This window comes from Pholis gunnellus (genome assembly GCF_910591455.1).
Source record: "Pholis gunnellus genome assembly, chromosome: 7".
NCBI lineage: Eukaryota > Metazoa > Chordata > Actinopteri > Perciformes > Pholidae > Pholis > Pholis gunnellus.
Window position 1 is genome coordinate 4,784,458 of NC_136533.1, and position 22,044 is coordinate 4,806,501.

Consider the following 22,044-nt stretch of genomic DNA (forward strand, 5'->3'; position numbering starts at 1 on the left):
CGCTCTGAAACTGCTCGAGGTTCAGAGCGTTAAAGGAATAGTTCGACAAATTTGATGAAAAATGATTATTTGCTTTCCTGCTTTGTACTTTGATTGTGATTCATAGTTGACCCATCCCTTCATTGTAGTTGACCCATCCCTTCATTGTAACCAACATCGTTAAGATAATTCCCTCAATAAATGCCACACTACAGCACATTTACACCCACAAACACCCAGAAGAATGGGCCATTATCACCACTGTCACATAGACATCTGTTAATAGTACGAACTGTTTAAAACATGAAACGTACTGTAGTCCTATTTTGTCAAGTGTAGCTGAAACCCCGTCTGGCCTGAATTTCAAGATGATTTATTACATTACGTGTGGAATAATAAAAGAGATATTAAGCACCTTAGTGTTGCCGTAGATGAAGCTGGTAAAGATATGTATTAAATGGATGTCTGTGATTTCGTGGAGAGGCAATAAAAGAAGCCTTTCAAGCAGAGCATTTTCTCTTTTATCAGAGTTTGTCCGGTGTCATGAACCAATGAAATAGGAATGTGTTAAAGCGCACACACAGACACACACTGAGCTGTTGATAAATCATTAGCCAGTGGTGATGCAGACTGAGACCTGTGGGGTTTCATGAATAGAGTGAGTCAGCCATTAACACTGACTCACTGCTCTGAGCTCACTTCTCACACCTGACGTCCCTCCTGGAGACCTGCAGCTGCAGCTCACAGCTTTAAAAATTCAAATGAGTGATTCTTTTTTTGTTCGGCGTTTTAGACGAGAAACTTTTTCAAAACTTACACCCGCACTTCTAAAACATTAATATACCGAGAGAACGACGAGTCTGCCCCACACTCACTGCCACTGAAGCACAGAATCGATGCCGATTTTGTGTCGGACGAGGCTGTTTTGTTCCTTTATGAATAAAGCATAATGCTGAGTCAAGATCAATGAATATTCAGCTCTTTTTCTTGATATCTAATCAACATGGATTTAAGTAAATTGTACTTTATATGTTGTTTATTATCAGATCATTAGGCGATACAATGTCAAAACAAATCGTGACGAATGTCCATCAAAAGTTCCCAGAGCTCCAGAACGATGGCACAAACCTCTTCTTGTTGACGTTTTTCGGCTAACTTTAGCCTAAAGTTAGCCGAAAACATTTGGTGAATGAAGCATGGCGTACTAAAGAATTGGAAGAAGGACCCCACACACTCTTGACCTCCCAGAGAGAGAAACAGAAAAGCACATGAAAGACGGAGTGGAGGATGAGACGTGAAGGTACAGCGAGAGACTTAAAACCAGAGAAGAAGAGTTAATGAGCACGACGGACCAAGATCAGCTGTTCATATGGCGACAGAGAGGAACAGTGAGAGAGACGCTGCCTCTTGGGAAGCTTCCTGGGTTTGATGAAAATGTACCCGTCTTATTTCCAAAGTCATTCACTACAAACTAAAAAAAAAAAACTCTCACCTTCAGAGGCAAAAACAAACATCAAACATTTGCTCCACAAAAGAGTCGACATTCCTGCGGAGGGTGTTTGTTCTTTCGGCTTCATGCAGACCAAAGTGTGCAGAAACTATTAAACCAAGCCAAAGAAACCACAACCGCGCTACGATAGCATCATCATTACACAGCTGTGATTTCTCAATTTGACAAAAACACCCGAAGAGTGCTCCATTAAGGGTACCCGGCATTCCAGCTAGGCAGCCGGTGAGCTTTGATCAAACGTGACTTGATAGAGTTCAAAGGTTCAGTTTAAAAAAAAAACATAATCCAAACCTCATTAGTTACTAATTTACTCTCACAATCTAAAGAGGCAAAAGCATGTTAAAGTGAACACGTGATATAACCCTGGCAGATGTTGCTGAAGTGAGCGTTCGGTAGCGAAAGCAGGTGTTGGAAAGCAAATATCTGGAGGGAACCTCATTAAGTATGGAACACAGCCGGCAAAGACAACATCGCTTAGAGACGCCGTCCTTGGGCTGACATTTAGAAACAATCTTTAACTTTCCTAGTGCGCTGGAAGCAAACAGAAACTGGTTCGCACCTTCGACCAATGAAAACAACAGAAACAAAAAAAAAGCTGTTGTTGACAAAAGCGTTCTCTTCCAGCCTTTTATTTGTCTGCTGGGGAACTGTTGGTTCTTTGGTTTTAGCCGCGGCCAAACAAAAGCCTCTTTTTCATCCGAGGACAAAGAGCTTTAGACGGCGAGCACAAACGCCTTTAACATGATCCGCCGGTTTTATTAGCAGGTTCACAAATATTATCCATCACGGTTGGGAAAACAGCTGGTTTTTTTTTGCTTTTAAAGTTCGTCCTTTTCCGTGTGAGCAAACGGCCACAAAGCAGCCATTCAGGTGGATCCTCTCGAACGCAGCGTGGCCTTCTCTGCAAATAACAATCTATATTTAGCTCCATTCATCGCTCTCCGGGCGACAACCGCAAACGTGAAAGTTTTGAGAAATGAAAAACAGCCTTTAATACGTCAAACCTGCTCACATCCGTAAGCCTCTTCCCGGGGAAACATGGACGTGTTCTGTGACTCATCAGTGGGTTTTTCTAACAGTTTGTCAAGGTTAACTGAGCACCGAGGAAGAACCAGAGTCAGCTTCTGTATTTCATCAAAGATAAATGTGAAAAAAGGCTTTTTAACCAAGACTACGTTCTCTGTTAAAACAAATGAATCCCGCACTTTTCTGACAAAAGATCTCACCTTTTAAAAGGTTTAACAAAGACATTTATTAAAAGAGAAACTACGCCAGTGGTCTTGATGGTATCTAGAGCCGGTATAAGACAAGAGCCTCAAAAAGGGTTTAAACCTGCGAGGCCATACTCCTGACATTATCGTAAGCTTCTTGGAGATAAGCCTCTCTGTCACGGCTTGGCGATACCATCATTGTGCTTACGCTGCCGATCATGCAGAGCTCCAATCACTGCACAACCAATAACGGGGTTCCTCGCCAAGAGCAGCACCTCCGCAGAACTCATTCAGCGTCACGCTCGTTCGCTGGGAGCGGATTATAGACACTCTCTAAAATATATGTTGTTTTTATTGAAGAGTCAGAGGCAAGCTGATCTGATCATGTGATGGGTTCACTTTTTATGAATTTGAATGAACTGATTTTAGATTCCCTGCTGTTATTTTATGAATCTTTTTTATCTTCCATCTTGAGTGATCCTCGATTCATCGTCTTCATATTTTATATCATTTATCAAATATATTAAACTTGTTTTGTAGCATCTATGTTTTATGTTCTTGGCCAGTACACTCCCATAAATTCTCTTCATATAATTTACTTTTTAACTAGATTGAAGGCGATCCTTATTGTTACAGACCATTAAACACTTTATATCAATCCTCGTCTAAATACATTCACTAAATATGAACCTCTGCATTTAACTAAGTGGGCTGCTATCTTATCCCTCACATAAAGATCACTTCTCTTTGACCTAAGGAAGACCATGAAATGTGGTTGAAAGGTCAAGAAAAACATTATCTAGTCAGTAGATCTTACGTTTTTCTATCTTTTATTTACTGTGACTCAAACTCAACTGCATACACTGAAAGACTGTTTAGACTGTAGCCGAGTCCCACAGGTCAATACAGCAAACAGCTTGATGGGAGTTTAAAGCTGTTATACCTGTGTGACTGACACTAAATGCTCTGGAGCGGGTTGGGTTGTAATACTGTGTTGTACTGGGATGTTTGTTGTCAACATGAAGCATACTTGGCTTTTTGCAGCAAGCTGACACTCATCACACACACATCGCTTCAGAGCAACCGGGCATAAACAGGAAGCTTACAACTCGTGCTTATTTTTAATTATTCTGTTGACTATCTTTTTTCAACCCATCCTTTAATCGTTTAGTCTAAAATATGTCAAAACAATCACGAAAAATACCCAGCACAACTTCCCAGAGCCTTTGTTGACTTCACATTGTTCTTTTTTTCCAAACACACAGCCAAAGATTTTCACTTTCCAACGATATAAAACAGAGAAAAAGCAGCAAATCCTCACATCTGAGAAGCTGGAAAGCCAAGAATGTTTGGCATTTCAGCTGGATGAATGCCTAAAGCTACTGCTAGGTCACTGAAACAGCTACAGGAAGTACTTCTAAACAGAGTCAACGGCTCATGCAGCAGAGTAGTGACCGTGTTTCTCACACATCTCTAGATCACAGGATGATGAGTAAGGACAGCTGTCTTCTGCTACCAACAGACATCTCTGACATCTCTGTCTCTCACTGTGTGTGTGTGTGTGTGTGTCTCATTCTTTCTCCCTCTCCCCTGCCGCCTCCCTTAAACCCCTCTGAGTGAAGCCGGTCGTGCAGACGTTCCTGCAGGAGCTTTAACCCTCCTCGGATCTGATCGGCTCTGCTCCCCCCCCCCCCGCTGGGAGTGGCTGCAGGATCGAGGAGGAGGAGGAGGAGGAGGAGGAGGAGGAGGAGGAGGAGGAGGAGGAGGAGGAGGAGGAAGAAGACCCATCTGGAGGCCCCTCGAGGGTTTAGGAGCGAATCACACATCACGTCTGTTTGCATGTGCGCAGGTATGAGCGTGAGCAAACACGAGAACAGAGGCACCGATTGTGAGGGAGTCAGAACATCGTCAGACAAACAAACGTCTCTGAGTAATACTGAGGAGAGGTATGAGAGAGAGTGGGTTTAGCGCAGCGGAGGTGGACGTCTTCAAAGTCATACTTACATCCCACTTGTCCTTAGGGGGACATACGGGGGGGGGTTATTACTTCAGGGACAGACAGGAACGAAGTTAAAAGAAACAGAGCCGGAGGAAGAGTCTGACAAACAAACTGTTGCTACTTCTACAATGAGCTCATCTACAGTTCTGGGAGTCACAGAATGATGTTCACATGGCCTATTGAGAGATAGTGGAGTGTGATGATTATAGCTGGAAACACATTGTGCCCCGAGGACGTGATGACGGTTCAGTGATTCAGACTCCCTCAGAGGCTTTTAACCCCGTCTGGATGTCTAGAAGTCGTGCAGAAATGAACCCTTCTGATAATCGATTCATCGTTTAAGCGAGGCGCGATCACTATGAGAAGTTGGGAACTTGGCCTTTGGGTTGCCATCAGTGGCATTCGCTTCTTAATATATAAATATATAGAAAACGGTAAACAGCAAAACGAGCACAACAAAATGTCTTTGTTCCATTGATTTATAACTATTCCTGTGACAGTCAGAACTACATCTAGTCAACGCAGCGCGTGTGTCGGTGCGTTTACTCGCGTTCGTACAGGCTTCTGTTTTTACAGACAATTTTGTATACGAGGAATTGAAGGTGGACATGTTAACTGATAACTTAAGATTCAAACGGTAGCCCCCGTTTGAGGCTGGACAGTTAGCAGCTAACCTACAGCAAGTAAAAACATCAAACAATCAAAAAGGTGACGGCTAATTAAATATGACAATTAGATGCTTTTCTCAGTTTTACAAAAGAAAATGTGAATTAATGTGCATTTCCGTACAGCTGTTTTTATCCAGTCCTGTGCCATTAAACCATGAGGATGCAGAAGAATTAGCATTTATGTGTGTTTGTTTGCATTAGTTTGAGGAACGTCTCCTCATCATTGCTCCACACAGTGTTTTTCGTCCCTCCAGTGACGCCCGAGGGACGGATAAGTCACGCTTACCGTACGTTATAATTTATTCACAACCAGTCCGGCCTTTCTAGAGGCCCCTGCCGTGTATCTGCTGGGTCTGTCTTGGTTCTGAGCCACCGAGGATCTCTCTGTTAACAGCTTCAAAATGATAAAAGCAAACCACGGTCAAACACAACGTCATAAAAACAGACACTGTCCCGCTTCGGAGGAATCAAACTCCTTTTCTCAGAAAAACATGCAGAGACACAGAGGGAGCCGTGTTGTTCTTCTTGCCAGTAATAAAAACATGAAAAACATTTTTTCAGATAGAAGAGGCTCCAGAACAGAGAGCCCTGGGGGGGGGGGGGGGTTACATAACACGGCCTCTAGATGAATAGTCCTCCTCCGAAGTGAATAGGATATTGGATTTCAAGGTAGTTATTACTCCACCATATTGTTTCTGTTCAGGAAATACCATTCATAAGCCAATTAAGAGCTTGGAGAGAGACGGTAAATAAACACATGTCCCACTCTGGCAAATAGAAAAGAGTGTTTAGTTTAAGTTTTAACCTGTTTGTGTTGCAGAATAAACACACTTTAAGTCAGAGTCCCCTCTGATACTTCTCCATGAAGTCCTCCATCTTTATTATTTAAGTGTATCACTGTAACTAGCACAGAAGATCAGGGGTGTAACTAACAATTGTGTCCTTTAATGACTCTTTAAATGACATGTTTAAGTCCTAAGTTAACCTTTAGCTTGTTTTGTCTTCCCAAAGTTAGAAGTAGAGCAGCCACGATTGGTAATTGATTTGTCAGCAGGTAGAAAATTATCTGTAACTATTTTGATAATCGCACAATAATAGTCTTTGTTTTTTTCAAGCTTCTCCTCGAGTGTGAGAATGTTATGTTTTAGATTCTTTGGGGTTTCGGAGAGTCTGTCAGATAAAACAAGACTTCAAAACAAATCTGTTTCATTTTGTCTAACATATTATATTGAACTATATGTATATAAATGAATCAATAATGACAATGATCATTATTTGTGGGTCAATCCAAAAGACACTTCCTCTACAGAAGAAAAAAAGCAGGAAATCCTCACATTAGAGAAACATGTAAATGTTTGCCGTTCCTCCTTCATAAACGCCTTGAGTTGTTATATTACGGTAGTATCACGTACAGTTGGTCTATATTTAAAGCACAGAGGCTGAAAGTTCATACATTTTGGGGAAAAAATTCAGATGCAAACAACGTTATGTCTGAAACATCAACAACCGCCTGCTAACAGCTGGATAGCCAATTAAAATACAGAGTTACACGTTAAAGCTCAACAAGAGAAGGTTTGGAATAAATTAAAGGTTTTATTTTAAACCAGACATTCAGAAGAACGAAAAGAAACAGTAATTGCCAGTTTCATGTATTTTTAAATGACTCCATTCAGGATATGTTTTTAAGAGAGTGTCAGAAAAGAGAGACACACACACACACACACACACACACACACACACACACACACACACACACACACACACACACACACAGTCTGAGTCGCACATCAAACCCACAACAGCACACCAGGACGGAGTCTGGTGAATTTTAATCAGTGTCTAACAACAAGATATTTCGCAAGAAGCCTGAATTCCGACAGCATTTCCTCAAAATCTGAAACAGCTTTCACTTAAGAAGAAGAACTCTCTGTTTGTACTGAAGCAATTACCAGCAGCGACGGCAACATGGACGACCTTTGCCCTCCGTTATCTGCAGCGACACTGAAATCTCATAAAAAAAAAAAAACCACACTAAATCCCACTGAGGGCATTTTCAGAGGAGACTACAAGACGTCAAAACAACGGATTACTGACCAACTGAGTCGACTAATCTAACATCCAGAGAGTTAACTCTCCATTTTACAGACGCTTTAGAAGAAGTGCTGGCTGTGTTTGTATGAATATTCAACGACCGGAGAAATCAATTATCCACCCAGGAGCCTCACAAACAAAACCCACACACAGAAAAAACATGAACGGCAGGACGGTATGTGGAGGCATGGGCTCCCAATCAGGCCCGAGAAACATTCGACTCACAAGATCCTAGGAGCCACATGTAGAACACATCCACCCAAAAACATTTAGAGAGGAACTGCACGCTTAAACTGTTTTTTTTAATCTATAAACTAAATGATATGACTGTACTGCATGAAAAACCATCAACGCTGACTCGTAAAAATCATCATTTAATGGTTGGAAATGGCTCAAAACGACATCCCCTGTTTCAGCGCTAATCTTGAAAGCTGAACACTGAGATGGAGTTTGGGACTAATCTACGTCATGAAATTAAAGAACGTTAACGTTCTCTAATCAGACTCGCCTCCCCCCACAGCGACTATCATTTCCATACCAGAACCATATGTGACTAAAATTGAAGCTATGAGCTCATTACAACGTCCGTTGAATCAGTATTAATGACTGATTATCTGCAGATAGCAGCGTGCTCTCCTACACGGTGAGTAGATGAAGCATTAAGGTATCCCAACTATCCTCATTTAGCGACTGGTACCTAGCGAACGTTCGCTCGTTTATTCCACCATATGTTCACGCTCAACTACTAAACTAGCTAAACTACTGTAGCCGTATCATGTTCATCAGGACTTTCTTCACACGGCGTGTGCCCACCTTTCTTTTTGTGTTTTTTCTAAATGATGCAGTCGGTGGACTGAGGCCCTAAGTGAGACAAAGGTTTTGGCTACGAGTTCAAAGTCAACACAACAAATTCAAACGTATTCTTCGAGTGCTAAACTAGTGTGTTATCTTTTCTGTTGGTCTACGCAGCCCACATGTGCCTCCACACTGTAAAACCGTACAATTGTTTGGTGGTTTATTCAACATTAACTGTTGCAGACAACAGGACAAACCGTAAACCACGAACAAGCGTCCCACTGCTGCTTCAACACTGTATTCTCAATGCAGCTACATTGGAGGCGATTCAGCATTTTCTCCACCGACATAATTATTTACTTAAGTGATCAAATGACACAACTTGTTCTGTTGGCTGGACATTGGCAACATTTGTCAAAAGCAGATGTGGAAAGTGTTTTCAACAGCTGCATGTGGACTGATTCTAGATTTTCTCCACACTTCCATCATAATATGCACTCAGTTCATAGAGTTCACCTCGCTATCACTAATGCAACAATTATGCTATAATATTTTTGACTTATTTGACTATTCTAGGCCAAGATAGATGAACAAATGCATGAATAAATACAACAGTTAATCCGTGGCAGAGTGGAGAACAAGCTTTCAGACCATCATGCACCTCGGGCACATACAACGGTTTCATTATTGAAGAATCGTGAAACGTGGAAAATAACCCAACGTATCAAAGATTTGACATCGTTTTCAGGACTCGGGTCAAAATAATCTGACGGTGGAAGGGCTGAGTACACGTCCGTTGCTAAGAAACAACAACTTGTCCATAAAGACGGTGTCTGTTGGGGATCATATGGAAACAGATACGGAACAATACAATAATGCAAAATATAATAATCGTAAATGGTTAATTCTGCAGTAAATATGTCTGATACTTTTGTTCTTTTCCTTAGTAAGTCAAGTTTGGAATGTCTGTGTACTTGTTATTTGTTTATACTGTGGTATTGCTACTTTTACTTCAGTAGTCTGAGTACTTCTTCCAATACTACATCTCAGTACCACTAACATGCAAAATAAATAAATAACATAGTGCAACGTGCAACGTGGTGTGTTCCTCTCATGCACAGCAGCTCATGAAAGCAGCGGGGTCATTAATCGGTCAGCAGGTAAGTCCCAGTCTCACCTCATTTAAATCCACGCTGTCCTCGCGGTAATTACGGACAGCAGCCATATTAAGCTGCTCGGTAACTTTGAGCAATGCGCAGGTGACCCGGAGCCATAACGGAGACGCACGCTACTTACTTTATGAAGTAACTGGCCCCGTCGTTCGTGAAGCCTTCCTCCCATCCCTGAGGTAGGTCTGAAATAAAAAGTAAAAATAAAAAACAAACGACAAGACTTCGTTGGTGACACCTGAAAGTCTACCTACCTCCCCCCCACCCCCCACTCCCTCTGTCGGGCTGGGCCCAGCATGAACACGCAGGTAAACACACACACAGGTGAAACGGTAGCTACCTGAGCGGATCATGTGTCCGGAGTTAACCGGTTCACCGGAGCGCGGATGGAGCCAGGTGGTGGTCTGCGCCTCATCGCTGCAGCGCGAGCGCAAACACACACACACACGGAGAGAGAGAGAGAAAAAAACACCTGTTACACCAACGGGAAGGAAACACCAGCAGACTCCGCCAACTCCCGTTAAACCGGGAGAGACGGTACGTTTAAGCGCTCGTTATCCACTCACTTGATGAAGAAGACCCGGCCGTCCCTGCAGACACCGTACGACCAGTGTTCAGGTAAGGCGTCTCGCCCGAGAGGCGCCGCCATGATCCGGTCTGAAGTCCTATTTCATCTCATTCCCTCTCCATGAGTCTCTCCCGAGAGCTCAGCGATCACCGCTAGGGCCAGCGCCGCCTTCAGGCACTCCTCTGAAGCCCGTAAATCTGAGCACCGAGAGCTGAACCGCTGAAGAAAAACACAGGATTGTGAGCTGTTGGAGATCGTAGTTGTTTGGTTTTATTGCAGACTGCAGACAGATTGGTCTTCACTAACATTCTGCTGTTTTATTTAATTATAATGAAATAAAGAGGAGTTATATTAAAATTCCACACACATTGCACATACTGTTTATAATCGTCATTCTAATATGTGTTATGCTACATTTAATTGATTTTAGGCACAAACTAAATATACAATTTAAATAAAAGTAATTTCCCACCGGAATAACACAGCTGGTACCAGACTATAATTCAGCTATACAGAATTTACAGAAAATATAATTGAGCAATTAAATTAACTTGTTGCTTAAAATACTCAGAAATGTGCACGTTTGGTTTGTGGCTTGTCAAACAGTTTCTGCCGGGGGACTTTGTACTTCTAACCCTGAATATTTCTAAAATCCTGGCTACAGCCCTCGTTATGAACGTGAGTAATGAGAACAAAAACAATCGACAATAGGGGTTCAACATGCTGACCGTGTAGTTGCAGCTCACCCACATCAAGTCCAGACAAGGATCTTAGCTGCACGTCATCCACCATCTCTCTCTTGCCTCATCGGGTCTTCATTGTTCACTGTATAATAAGACAAACTTGCCCAAAAAATACATTAAATGAAAAACTGGCCAATGGTTTTGCTAAACCATTATGTCAGTACAATAACGGGAGCGCCCAAAAACAATAGTAGTAGTTTGTTGATTTGCAGAAGAACAAGTTATTCATGAATCATAGGGTCGAGGGTTCAACTGCCAAAATGTATTTGCTCTGTTGTTTATTGATTCAAAATATAAAAGTGAAGTTAACCTCAATTATGTGGCACTCTTCACACCTGCCGTACCTGGTTTGGCCACAAAGATGTATGATTTAAATAATGCTTTCGAATGATAGTTTGAATGTTGCTTTTCACTTGGTTATCTTAGTACAACTACATCTCAAAATTGAAATGATGTCGTTTAAATTCAGCTTAGTTTTGTTTTTACACACTGGATAAATATAATGCATGTCTCCATCCTACGGCAGACATCCATCAGTGAAACACATTTTATCGAAATACACTCACAATCACATCTCTCCAACCGGGACATTAGTTGAGACTACTCATATTTTAGGAGTTAATAATGAGTATTTGTGTCAGTACATAAAGGCATCAGGCTTCTACCGTGAGAGACCAGAGGAGGAGAGATGTTCTGCTGGTGTTTATTCTGCCAGTCATTGTAGAGAGTGAATGAAAAATGGGCTGATTTTGGGGCTTTTTAAAAAATATGTGCCGTCTTAGTATTTAGGTGATTTAACTGGGAGGAGGCTGATTATAAGATTAAAGACTTCCTTTAACCAATTAGGGATGTCATTAAGGAAAAGCTTTGATTTTAATTACTCTACTCGCACGTTAATTCTCATCCTAATCAGGCTGCATTTTGTTGGACACTGTATTTAGTTGCAGTATTAGTAGTAAGCCCATGTGTATACTGCATATATATATATATATACAACACAATACTGGATGCAGTACAGTATTGTCGGGGGCAGAGGACCAGGAGATGCAACAGAGCCCGACTGATACTATGTAAGGCCGGAAACATTCAGACTCCTGACTATATATTATATATTACAGTTGAACAATTCATTTAATTGATTAATTGATTGAGAGTCCAGCAATTGAACTACATCTCGACAGTAATTTCTCTATTATTAGTACCAAAGCACATAGTTATTTCCAGAAAGGTTCCCGAGGGCAGTTTGGTCCTTCTGAAGCATACATCTGGGAGTGATAATAACTAAAAACGTCTGTCTGAAGGGCTTGATAACATTCAAAAGAGGTGAAATTTAAAAAGAAAGGACGAATCTGTGAAATAAAGCGTCACCAAAGCATTCAGATGCTGCAATTTCTCTCCGTCAACATACACACCGATACCAACTTGTCTGCGATAAGCCGATATCAAACAGTAATATCAGCCTGCTGGTATGTCAGTCGAGCTCTAATGTTTACACACAGCGAACATATTGTTGGTTTTCCCCAACGGCTCGTTAAGAGTAAATAAGAGCCTCCGTCAGCTGTCAGACAGTTTGTTCTGAGTCACTCGCCAGGAAGTCTGAGCTCATTGGAATTCCATTTTTTCCCAAAGTGGCTCCGCATCCAGGAGACGTGTGGTGGCGTGCTGATGACAACATCCTGACATGTTTTCCATGCAGACCTGCCATTTCCAACGGTTGACCTGAGCTGCTGTTAAGTTCACAGTCGGCAGGAATTTCCTCGCCAAAAACAGTAATTTCCAAAAGGGCGGAACACAGTGTGAAGAACAGAGAGACTGAGTAGATATTCATCACGCTGTTCTTCATCTACTCCCTGGAACACGGGGCTTTAATAGAGAGGTAGACGTCATTCCTTTTCTAACACTAAAGCATGTGGAACTTCCTGTGCCTTATTTTTTTTTATATTTTTGTGATTTCCTTGTTTTGTAATCATTTCTCTCTCCAGCAGGTAAGACTGCAAGACTTTCCGACAACCCTTTCACCGGGCTCAATTTGACCGTTTATCCAAAACACTCTCTACCAGAGGTGTGCATATTTTTCACATCTGGTGACTTTTGTGTGCATGTGCTTGATTTCCTCTCCGCCTTGTTTGGTTTCAGTTGGCAGCTCTCGGTTTTGGAGGCACCTCAACATCAACAGCAGAAACTCCTGACGAGGCGAAGGGGGCCGAAGGGGGCGTAGAGGTCGGCACACAACGCTGACAGCCCAGGGGATCCTTCTACCATTTGGAGTGAATTTGTGTGGAAAGATAAAAGTGCTCACATAGTGGAAAGAACAATGGAGACTTTTCCAGCCAAGTTAGGATATCACTGGCTAACAGATAAGTAAATCAAAGCTACAATGAGTGTGTGTGTGTGTGTGTGTGTGTGTGTGTGTATGTGTGTGTGTGTGTTCAGGTGCCTGCTGTCCTGACGCTGAACTTACACACATGCTGCAGATCTGAAAACCAAAACACTTTTTTAAAAAAAGCACACAAAAATGCATTAAAAAGTCTTACTTTTAAGGGTCAGTTCACCACAAAATCTAAAATACATATTTTCCTTCTTAACTGTCGTGCTATTTATCAATCAAGATTGTTTTGGTGCGAGTGTTTGAGATATCGGCCTCAGAGATGTCGGCCTTCTCTCAAGGAGGCATTCATTGTGTGATGCTGGTAAAAAAGGTCAACAGCAGAGTCTCTTTCATGACCTGGTTACTCAAGATACTCCACAGACCTTGTTGTGAGCAGTTTCATGGAGGAACTATTTTCTTTCTCTACACATTTGGCCACTGTGTTTCTACAGTAGCCCAGAATGGACAAACCAAACACTGGCTCTAGACGGAGCCTTTTGCATTTTCACGTTCTCCAACACGCAGTGAGCAGAGGGGCGTTCAGCTGGTTGCAATCTGCATCCTGACCACTAGATGTCACTATACCATACACACTGGACAACATTTTGATCACAGGACTGGAACGTGCTATGACTCTGAGTTGATAGACAGCCCTTATATTATAATACAGACTAAAACTAGACAACAGCTAAACATAATGTGTCTTGGCTCTCTGATGTTGTTTATATGCTGTTACAGTAAATAATAATTGTAAGCAGTTCTTTATGTTCAATTTCTTGTCAATTATTCAATTATTTTAATTAATAACATGACAAAACACAACAAACAAAAAATAATAACAGATTGGGCATTTAAGAATAACTACAAGACAAAAGAATTCTTAGCTCTGCATTAATGTATCTGTTTTGTGGCCACATGGGGGCAGCACAAACAAACTGTAACAAAATTAACATATTATCCAATTATATAGTTAAGAATAGTTTGGAAATGTATGTCGCTTAAGCTACTTAAAGCTCCATTATGGTCACCAGCTAGTCGCTACCGGTGTCTGTCTGCTGTTTGGTGCTGAACATGTAGCGTAAAGTGAGGCTTGTCAGAGTCTTTTCACTGAAAACAGCAGCCGGCTGCATCCGGAATCAACAGCGAACCAAAACAATAAAGTTGTGGGCCGGAAAACCAAAACAAGTCACTGAAAGATGCTAAAATGCTCCGTAGGCCAGAGGAGAACTGGGTGATACTCTCTGTGGGTTTGTCCCAACAAGCAGCACCTTTCACACATACTCACAATTAAGTGATCCATTGTTAGTATAAAATATTGATTAGTGCAGCTTTAAATTGCATGTGGGTATATGAAGGCTCCTGCACACTGTTGATGAATGAATAATATGCACATAGTTCAACAGTATCAATTTATAAGAGTTTCTGTCTGATGATCCAAACAGAAAATAGTCCTGGATTCTGTCTGTAATGTAATGTAATGTCTCTCTTTCTCTTTCTTTCCTTCTTCAACATAAGAGACACTCACTCAAAAGAAATACAATCTCTCTCTGATCGCCACACTCACTTCATTTCCTGGATTAGGGCTATCTCAATCACGTTGAATTTAATTTGCCAGGTCATGCATTTTATTGTGCTGTGTTCCGTCACGTTGACGTTGTTGTCGTTCTGTAGACGTGTCAGCTGTGTTTGTCCTCGTGTCCTTGTGTTCAGACAGTGTCATTTCTTGTTACTTTGCTCCGAGCCGGCAACAGCAGCTTGATTTCCTCCCTGTTTCACCGATGCTGCAGAAGAAAACAACAACCACCAGGACAAACAACATCTTCGGTTGTGTGTGTGTGTGTGTGTGTGTGTGTGTGTGTGTGTGTGTGTGTGTGTGTGTGTGTGTGTGTGTGTGTGTGTGGAGCTGCTGAAAGACACAAGAGAAAACAAAGAGAAAGCAAACACACAAACACAGAGACGAGGAGGATGGAGGATTTAACAGTGTGGGGCTCCTTCTATACAGAACTAAGGGGCAGAAATAGATGTATGTTAGGGGCCTGACACATTTTTCATTTCCTGCTCTATCGGCAGGTTTTTGGCCTGAGAGTATAGTCATAAGAAATAAAAAGGTGACAGAGCCCAGAAAATATAATTTGAAAACAGAGACGATGGCATGATCAGCATTGTTCATGTCGACAAGTTAAGGCCGACAGGAACAGAAGTGTTCTTCATGAAGCTGTGGACCGTCTCAAACCATCGCAGAGACATTTTCAGGTTGTTCAATCTTGAACATAAAGAAACAGTGACTAAAACCATTTTGCAATACATGTATTTTATCCTTTTAATATATATATTGTTTCAAATGGCTTTAACCTACAGGGGCTCATTTTGAGTACAGAAATCAGAAACGACAGGGAGGTGAATGTAGCATGTCGATGAGTTAAAAAAATAAATATTATTTGATCGAAAGAACAGAGAGGTGGCGAAGAAATTCAGAGGCGAGCTCACACACGGCGAACATATGCACACACAGCTCAGTCGTCTGGCACCGTTCGCCCCATTGTGTCTTATGTAGATGTGGGGTGAATAATGCACGGAGCGGCTCCTTCCCACAGCTTGTGACTTGTGTAAGCAGCCTGCAGGCCGGATGGAGCTTCAGCCTCCTAAAATAAAGAATAAAAAACAAACTCAAATGTCTCACCTGAAGGAGACAGAAACATTCAGAGACAGAAACATTCCTGCACCAGTAAAGACTTTAATTCTAGGGAGTTTTATACATTGATCAACTTACTTTCAGCACCTGTAATGTGGTAATTGTTGCTTGAACTGTGCATGAAATACACAATGAATACGAGGTCTAAATATAAAGCAAGTCAGCATAGTAATCTTGTGATATACACATTTAAAGAAAAGGAGAGTACAGAGCCAAACGTCATTCTTGGTTCAAGGTTCACCTACTTTTTCTGGTTCTTTCTGTGATTTTATTATCAAGTCACAAAAAGATGTCCGCCTTTAAATCAGGTGATGAGACCTCAGCAAGTTCCTTTAACTGAAGAAGGCAGTGGGATGTGGTCAAAAGCTCCAGAAAAGGCTTGTGAGTGAGACTTGAGTTCAGAATTGTTTCATTGTCAAAATAGTACACATGGAGTTTTCTGTATGCAGCCGCCTCAGTGAACTGAACAAATGCTTATAAAATTGTTGTATTAAGTCTCTTTACTTTTGTTTATTCGTCTTATAAGTGAGAGTTCCTCAAGTTGAGCCTCTTCAGGAACATTTTCTATATTACTCTGTCTCCCTCTGGTGGACACCAGATGTCAATTCATCCTGCTGGCTGTGAAACAAAAGTATAGAGGACTGATGGTACACTGATTTCATTATATCTGAATAACAAAACATCAAGGAACTTTGCTGATGGGACTCATTATAGAAAATGTCTTATTCTGCTTCCAACTCTTTTGTTGCATCAGATTTCCAGCTGTTCACCACTGGACAACAGCACCAACAAACTAGGAAATAGATCAAATATTTCTCGTCATGGAAGCGCCGAGTACCAACTGAATCTTGAACTGTAACTGAACTGAATGAAGAAAAGGATTCACTGCAGTAAAGTCCACATGTTTAATGAGCTGCCTGTGTGAATGACCCTATTTGTCTGTAGTCATATCGATCCATACAGACAGCTGTGTGGTGATGAGCGGAGGTTCCGAGATGTTGTCTGCTCAACACAAATCACACAGTTCCCGATGGTAATATATGGATCACATTTTAAACAGTTTATCCGAGAACTACTTCTAACAACGTACATCAGTGTGTGGACAGAAAAGAGAAACTGTTCACAACCAGGTCAGTGAATTACCTGTTATTGAGCACTATTAATCAAATGTCACTGAGTTCCTTTGTACTGCGTTGAGCCACACAGCCAATATCTTCAGTCTTGGCAAAGCACAACTAAACTCGCTGCACCAGATTGCTCTCAGAGTGAGCATGTGGTGGATTTCTTTCCTGTGAAACTGACTGCAAAGATTTGGAAAGATGAAAAACGGAGCAAATTATTCAGAGAGAGCTTTTAATAAGGTGCAGCAACAAGGGTCTCCGTGTTAAAATGACTAAGATGTGGGTTAGCGGTTACTCGTGCGCTTTCCTTTCACATATATTATTCACTATACTGAGTGTTAATGGTGGTGAACAGAAGGGGCTTCTTACACAGCTGGTGGTGTTAAACATAACGAAACCTGAATGAGTTCACTGAGTGAAGACTCAGGACTGAACCGGTGCCTTTGAGCTCCAACAATTTCATGGATATGAAGCTGTTTGATGAAAAACATCAGCATGGACAGTGGTGGAGGAAGTACTCAGGTCTTTATACTGCAGTAAAACTACCAATACCATGATTTGACTCTATTACAAGTAAAAGTGAAAGCACAGAAGTATTATAATCAAAATGATAAAGTATCAAAAGTAAAACTTGTGCTTGTATGTTTACACTATCAGCTTGTTGATTCTGATGAATCAATGCACACGTATCCCTCAGTGGAGCTCTTTGAACCGCCTCATACTGTGACGTTGGGTAGTTTAGGCCACAACAACTAGATACATCTGAGACGATTAATGCAGAGGAAAGAAGAAAACAGCTCCGCTGCACACAATTCTGGCAGTATTCTGGATCAATCTCTAATCTTTTTAGAGAAATGTTTGATTATTTGATCTCTTGATTTGATTTCATTCTTTAAATGAACTCATCTGAACAGTTTAGAGGGGAAAAGTCCCATCAACGACTCATCTGAGACAGGACAATGGGGACGAACAAATTCAAATGGCTTTATGTAAATTCTAAATTTGCAAAGGTCACTCGTAACTACAGCTGACAAATAAATGAAGTAAAAAGTACAACATGTCTCTCTCAGATGTAGTGGAGTATAAAGTAGCATAATAGTACTTGGAGTACTTGAGTAAAAGTACTTAGTTACAGTGCCAGTGATGATCTGAGGGTTGCGCGTCGTCCTGAAGGAACTTTGTTTCCTCTCACTGACTGACACGATCGGAACATTGCAGCGATGTCACATGAGAACTACATTTAGAGGATGATGGTACATTCCTCTCTGTGCTGAGAAACCTCGTCATTATAATCTGATGATTTATAGTCTGATGAAATACTTCCACAACCCCACCACATAAACTCCTGAAAAACAACCAGGACTGCAGGTTTAATGCCTCCTCGTCCAGATTTCCCCGGATCATCCCGGGAAGTTCAGAAACTTAAATGTAGAGCTTTGCAAACAGAAGCTCAGTTCCTCAGTAAGACAGAAGACGGTCCATCAGCCGGATCACAGACATGAATCCCCCTTAAAAGCAGCTTAGTGGATTGGATTACAGTGTTGTTCTGTTTCAATCCGCTGAACTAAGGTGATTGTCCTGTATACACTATTTTGTAGGACCTTATTTAAATATGTTGTTTTCCTCTTTTTCAGCACAGTAATCGAGGCACACACAGAGAGGGTTGAAGCTCATTGAACGTTAGTGTCAAATCATCTCCGAACGACTAAAACCCTTGATGTGGTCGGTTTTGACCACATGGGGGCAGCAGAGCTGCACAGTTCAGTGTCTAGAGTCTTTTATTTTACTTCGATACATGATGTCCAAATATGGTCCTCTGGGTGTGGAAGGAAGCTCCAAATAGTTCACACACTGATACAGTAAATGAGTGTATTTTGCTGCCATGGTAATCTCACCCAAACCAGCCACGTGTATTCATTTTCATCAGTAACAAAGGTAGTAAAAGCATCTCTATGTGTTTTAATCTACGGCGTTATCACTGTTGTGTAACGGAAGAACATTTCAATAAAGCACAAAACTCAATTCTGGTTTTGATAACACACCGCATTGAAGTGATCACTTTAGTTATTACTTTGCTTGTTCAGATTAATAATACAAAATATAATCAACAAATGAATGATGATGAATTATTAAAGGATAAGATAAAACTTCATTGATCTTCGGGGAAAGGTTACCCGGCAGTATATATAAAGTAATTAAAATGCACTCCACCTCGACCAACTGCAAACATGGAAATGATGTACACATTAAGGCATACATAATGATTATCCAAAAATATAATATACAGTATATGAACCGTAAATAGGCTTTTCTTTTACTTTCGGCACATATTTTAATGCTAAAACTTTCACATCAGAAGGATTTTTAATGAACATTTACTTGTAACAGAGTATTTCCAACTGGAGTAATGCTGCTTTTACTTATGTGCAAGATCTGAATATTAATACCGACACTGCTGTTATTTTGGATCGACAGGGTTTTAAGGACTTAGGACTTTAGATTTCAGTCAGTGACACATTTCACTTTAATTATAATCACGATACAATCATTCTCTTGGATCTAATCTAATCTCACACACCTGCAGTTTGACCGTTGCCCTTTCCTGTGGCCTCTTCATGTGTCACTATTGTGTCTCACGTAGGTCACACGTACCAGAGAGGAGACGTGCTTCCCCCAGTGCCTCAAATGAAACACTGCACCTATTCAAATTCACCCACTGACACAAATACACTGAGACTCATGTAAATGTGTTTAGCCTGTGTGCTTGTTGGTCAGACGTGCTAATCCTCATGAGCACATGTTGATTACACAACAAATAAATGTCTACTGCTCAGTGTTAGTCACACACTATTTATAATGTCTGTTTCATCATTCCGGGCATGAGTTGCATATATGGGTTGTTCAGAATAGTATCCTTTAAATTCTTGTTTTCATTCACTCTCCTAAAGTGAATCATTCCCTTATTTGCAGAGGGCTTCTGGAGCCCCTTGAAGGCCTCACAGGGGACCCTGAAGACCACTTGTTAATCCCTGAGCCAGACCAGGTGAATCTAAGTGAAAGCATCAATCCCTGCGGATCCTAAATGTTGAAAAAGGTCACGAGGAGAATCCATAAACGAACAGAGCGACAGGATCAAAAGGCAGACGGGGGTGTGGGTTTTGGTATTTTGCACATTAAGTGTACTGTATAAACAGGAATTTGGGCTTTGTTGCCTTCTGCAGCTCATGCAGTCCGTCCGTGTGCGTTGGTGTCAGACACAATAGCTGCTGGTAGATTGCATCATCAGCTAATTGTGACCCAGGAGATACCCCTCTCTGGCAGGCGAGTGAGAGGGGCAACCGCGCGCGCGAGCGTGTGTGTGTGTGTGTGTGTGTGTGTGTGTGTGTGTGTGTGTGTGTGTGTGTGTGTGTGTGTGTGAGAGTGGAAACCCACTGCCTCCTCTGCTGCTGCTGATGCTGATTCTGCCGCTGCTGCAATCACCTGCAATCCTTTCGACGCCTCGCCACTCCCGCCGGTTGCCTGGAGACGGGGTCGCCTAGGCCACAGAGCTAATGATACTGGGAGAGGATGAGGAGGAGAGAGACGGAGACAAAGATACAAAGAGGGGAGTGGGTTCGAAGAAACAAAAGGAGAGGAGGGAGAAGGGAGAAGATAATGGAGAATAAATGGACATTGAGCAGGATTCTAATAAAAAAACAGCCGTCCCTTTGTCCTCACACAGCAGAGGAAAACTGATATTAGAGTTTGTTTTTTCACATCTCAGCTTCCAGCTAATGTCATCAGGTCGGCTTTATAAAAAAACAACAACACAGAAACAAAGACAAAGCATCTGGAAAATGTGCACGCTTGACAGGAACGATTCCTCGAGGTTGCATCATGGACAGCATGTTATGATGGCTGCACGTACAATAGGAGGAACACAATGAATTTAATGTCCACTTATTCGCTTTCAGACCTGGAAAAGGCTAAAGGCTACACACACATCACACATTTACCTAAAAGGGTTTTAGAACGCGTGAAAGAAGAAACCATGACATTTATCTTATTAACAATAAATATATCTGTTTTGAATACATGATGTTTCCTCTATTCGAGCTGGCTTCGTGTTCACACTCTGGACTGGTCTTTGGGCCGATTGGTTGGTTAAATGTCTGGATGTCGCAGCAATTCTCAGTGTGATTAAATACGATTCAGACTTTTAGCTTAAAGATTACAGTTCCTTGAAAACGGTTCTCTTGCTTCACATCTCTCACGGCGCTGTGAGAAACTGAAAGACCCCGGAAAGGTTTCCTAAATGCTGGAGTGGTTCCACAGAGACCCTCCACGATGCTGTGAAATGTCTGAAATAATTTTTAGGTCATTAATATTAAAACGGTAGAACTAAACTCGTTATTACGAGTTTTGAACCAACATCCTCTCAGAAGAACCTTCATGTTTTCTGTGTGAAAGAACAGCAGGAGATCAATTACGTGCACAACATGAGGGAGGGAGGACAAAAAAGACCCACCGCTGGGTTGACACAGCAACAGTGTCAGCAATTGCTCACCTTTGCACCATGCTCGGGGGGGGGGGGGGGGGTGTCGGAGAGCTGCTAATTGATTTCAGCCCTCTGGAAAGTCATTTCATCATACTTGGTGTTTTTAACCCTTGTCTTACGACAGCCTTACAGCAGTTAGTCTGCACGGAGACTCACGGCCCTCTGGGAAATTATAAGCTCCTGAGTGTGTGTGAGAGTGTATGTCTGGAGGGGAGAGAGAGAGACACACACACACACACACACAAGGTACATGAGGAGGAAGCTTTGAAGGAGGGCTGTGTTTTAAAAACCAATGTGTATTTTAATAATTTCTACATACCACAGACTTTTAACTGGTCTTAAATATTTGAGAAAAACATAACAGGGAGGAAAACGAACAAGGCAGCATGAATTAATGTAAAACCCAGAACACGTGTTTGTTTTGTTGCAGATTAAAGATGTCTAGACTATTTATACCTGTTGTTTTAACATCAATGACTACAGTTCAGCAGTGAGCAGGTAGTAACTACAGGCTGCTGAGCCTTCAATCTTAAAATAGGCAGGTTTTAAAGAATACGATCTTATAATTTGCACTGTATGCACATCCTAGTTTA

The 22,044-nt window shown here is 41.6% G+C and overlaps 1 protein-coding gene across 1 annotated transcript in view; it reads right to left on the reverse strand.

Annotated features, from left to right (window-relative positions):
* The window catches only part of plekha7a (pleckstrin homology domain containing, family A member 7a), a 123,343-nt gene extending 113,218 nt beyond the window's left edge, over positions 1–10,125 (reverse strand). The window contains exons 1-3 of the mRNA XM_079162916.1: positions 9,989–10,125; positions 9,763–9,839; positions 9,550–9,607 (exon numbers count right to left, since the gene is read on the reverse strand). Of these exons, the coding sequence (XP_079019042.1) occupies positions 9,550–9,607; positions 9,763–9,839; positions 9,989–10,071 (218 nt within the window). The 5' untranslated portion in view covers positions 10,072–10,125. The remainder of the gene's footprint in view (positions 1–9,549; positions 9,608–9,762; positions 9,840–9,988) is intronic.
* Positions 10,126–22,044: the final 11,919 nt, after the last annotated feature.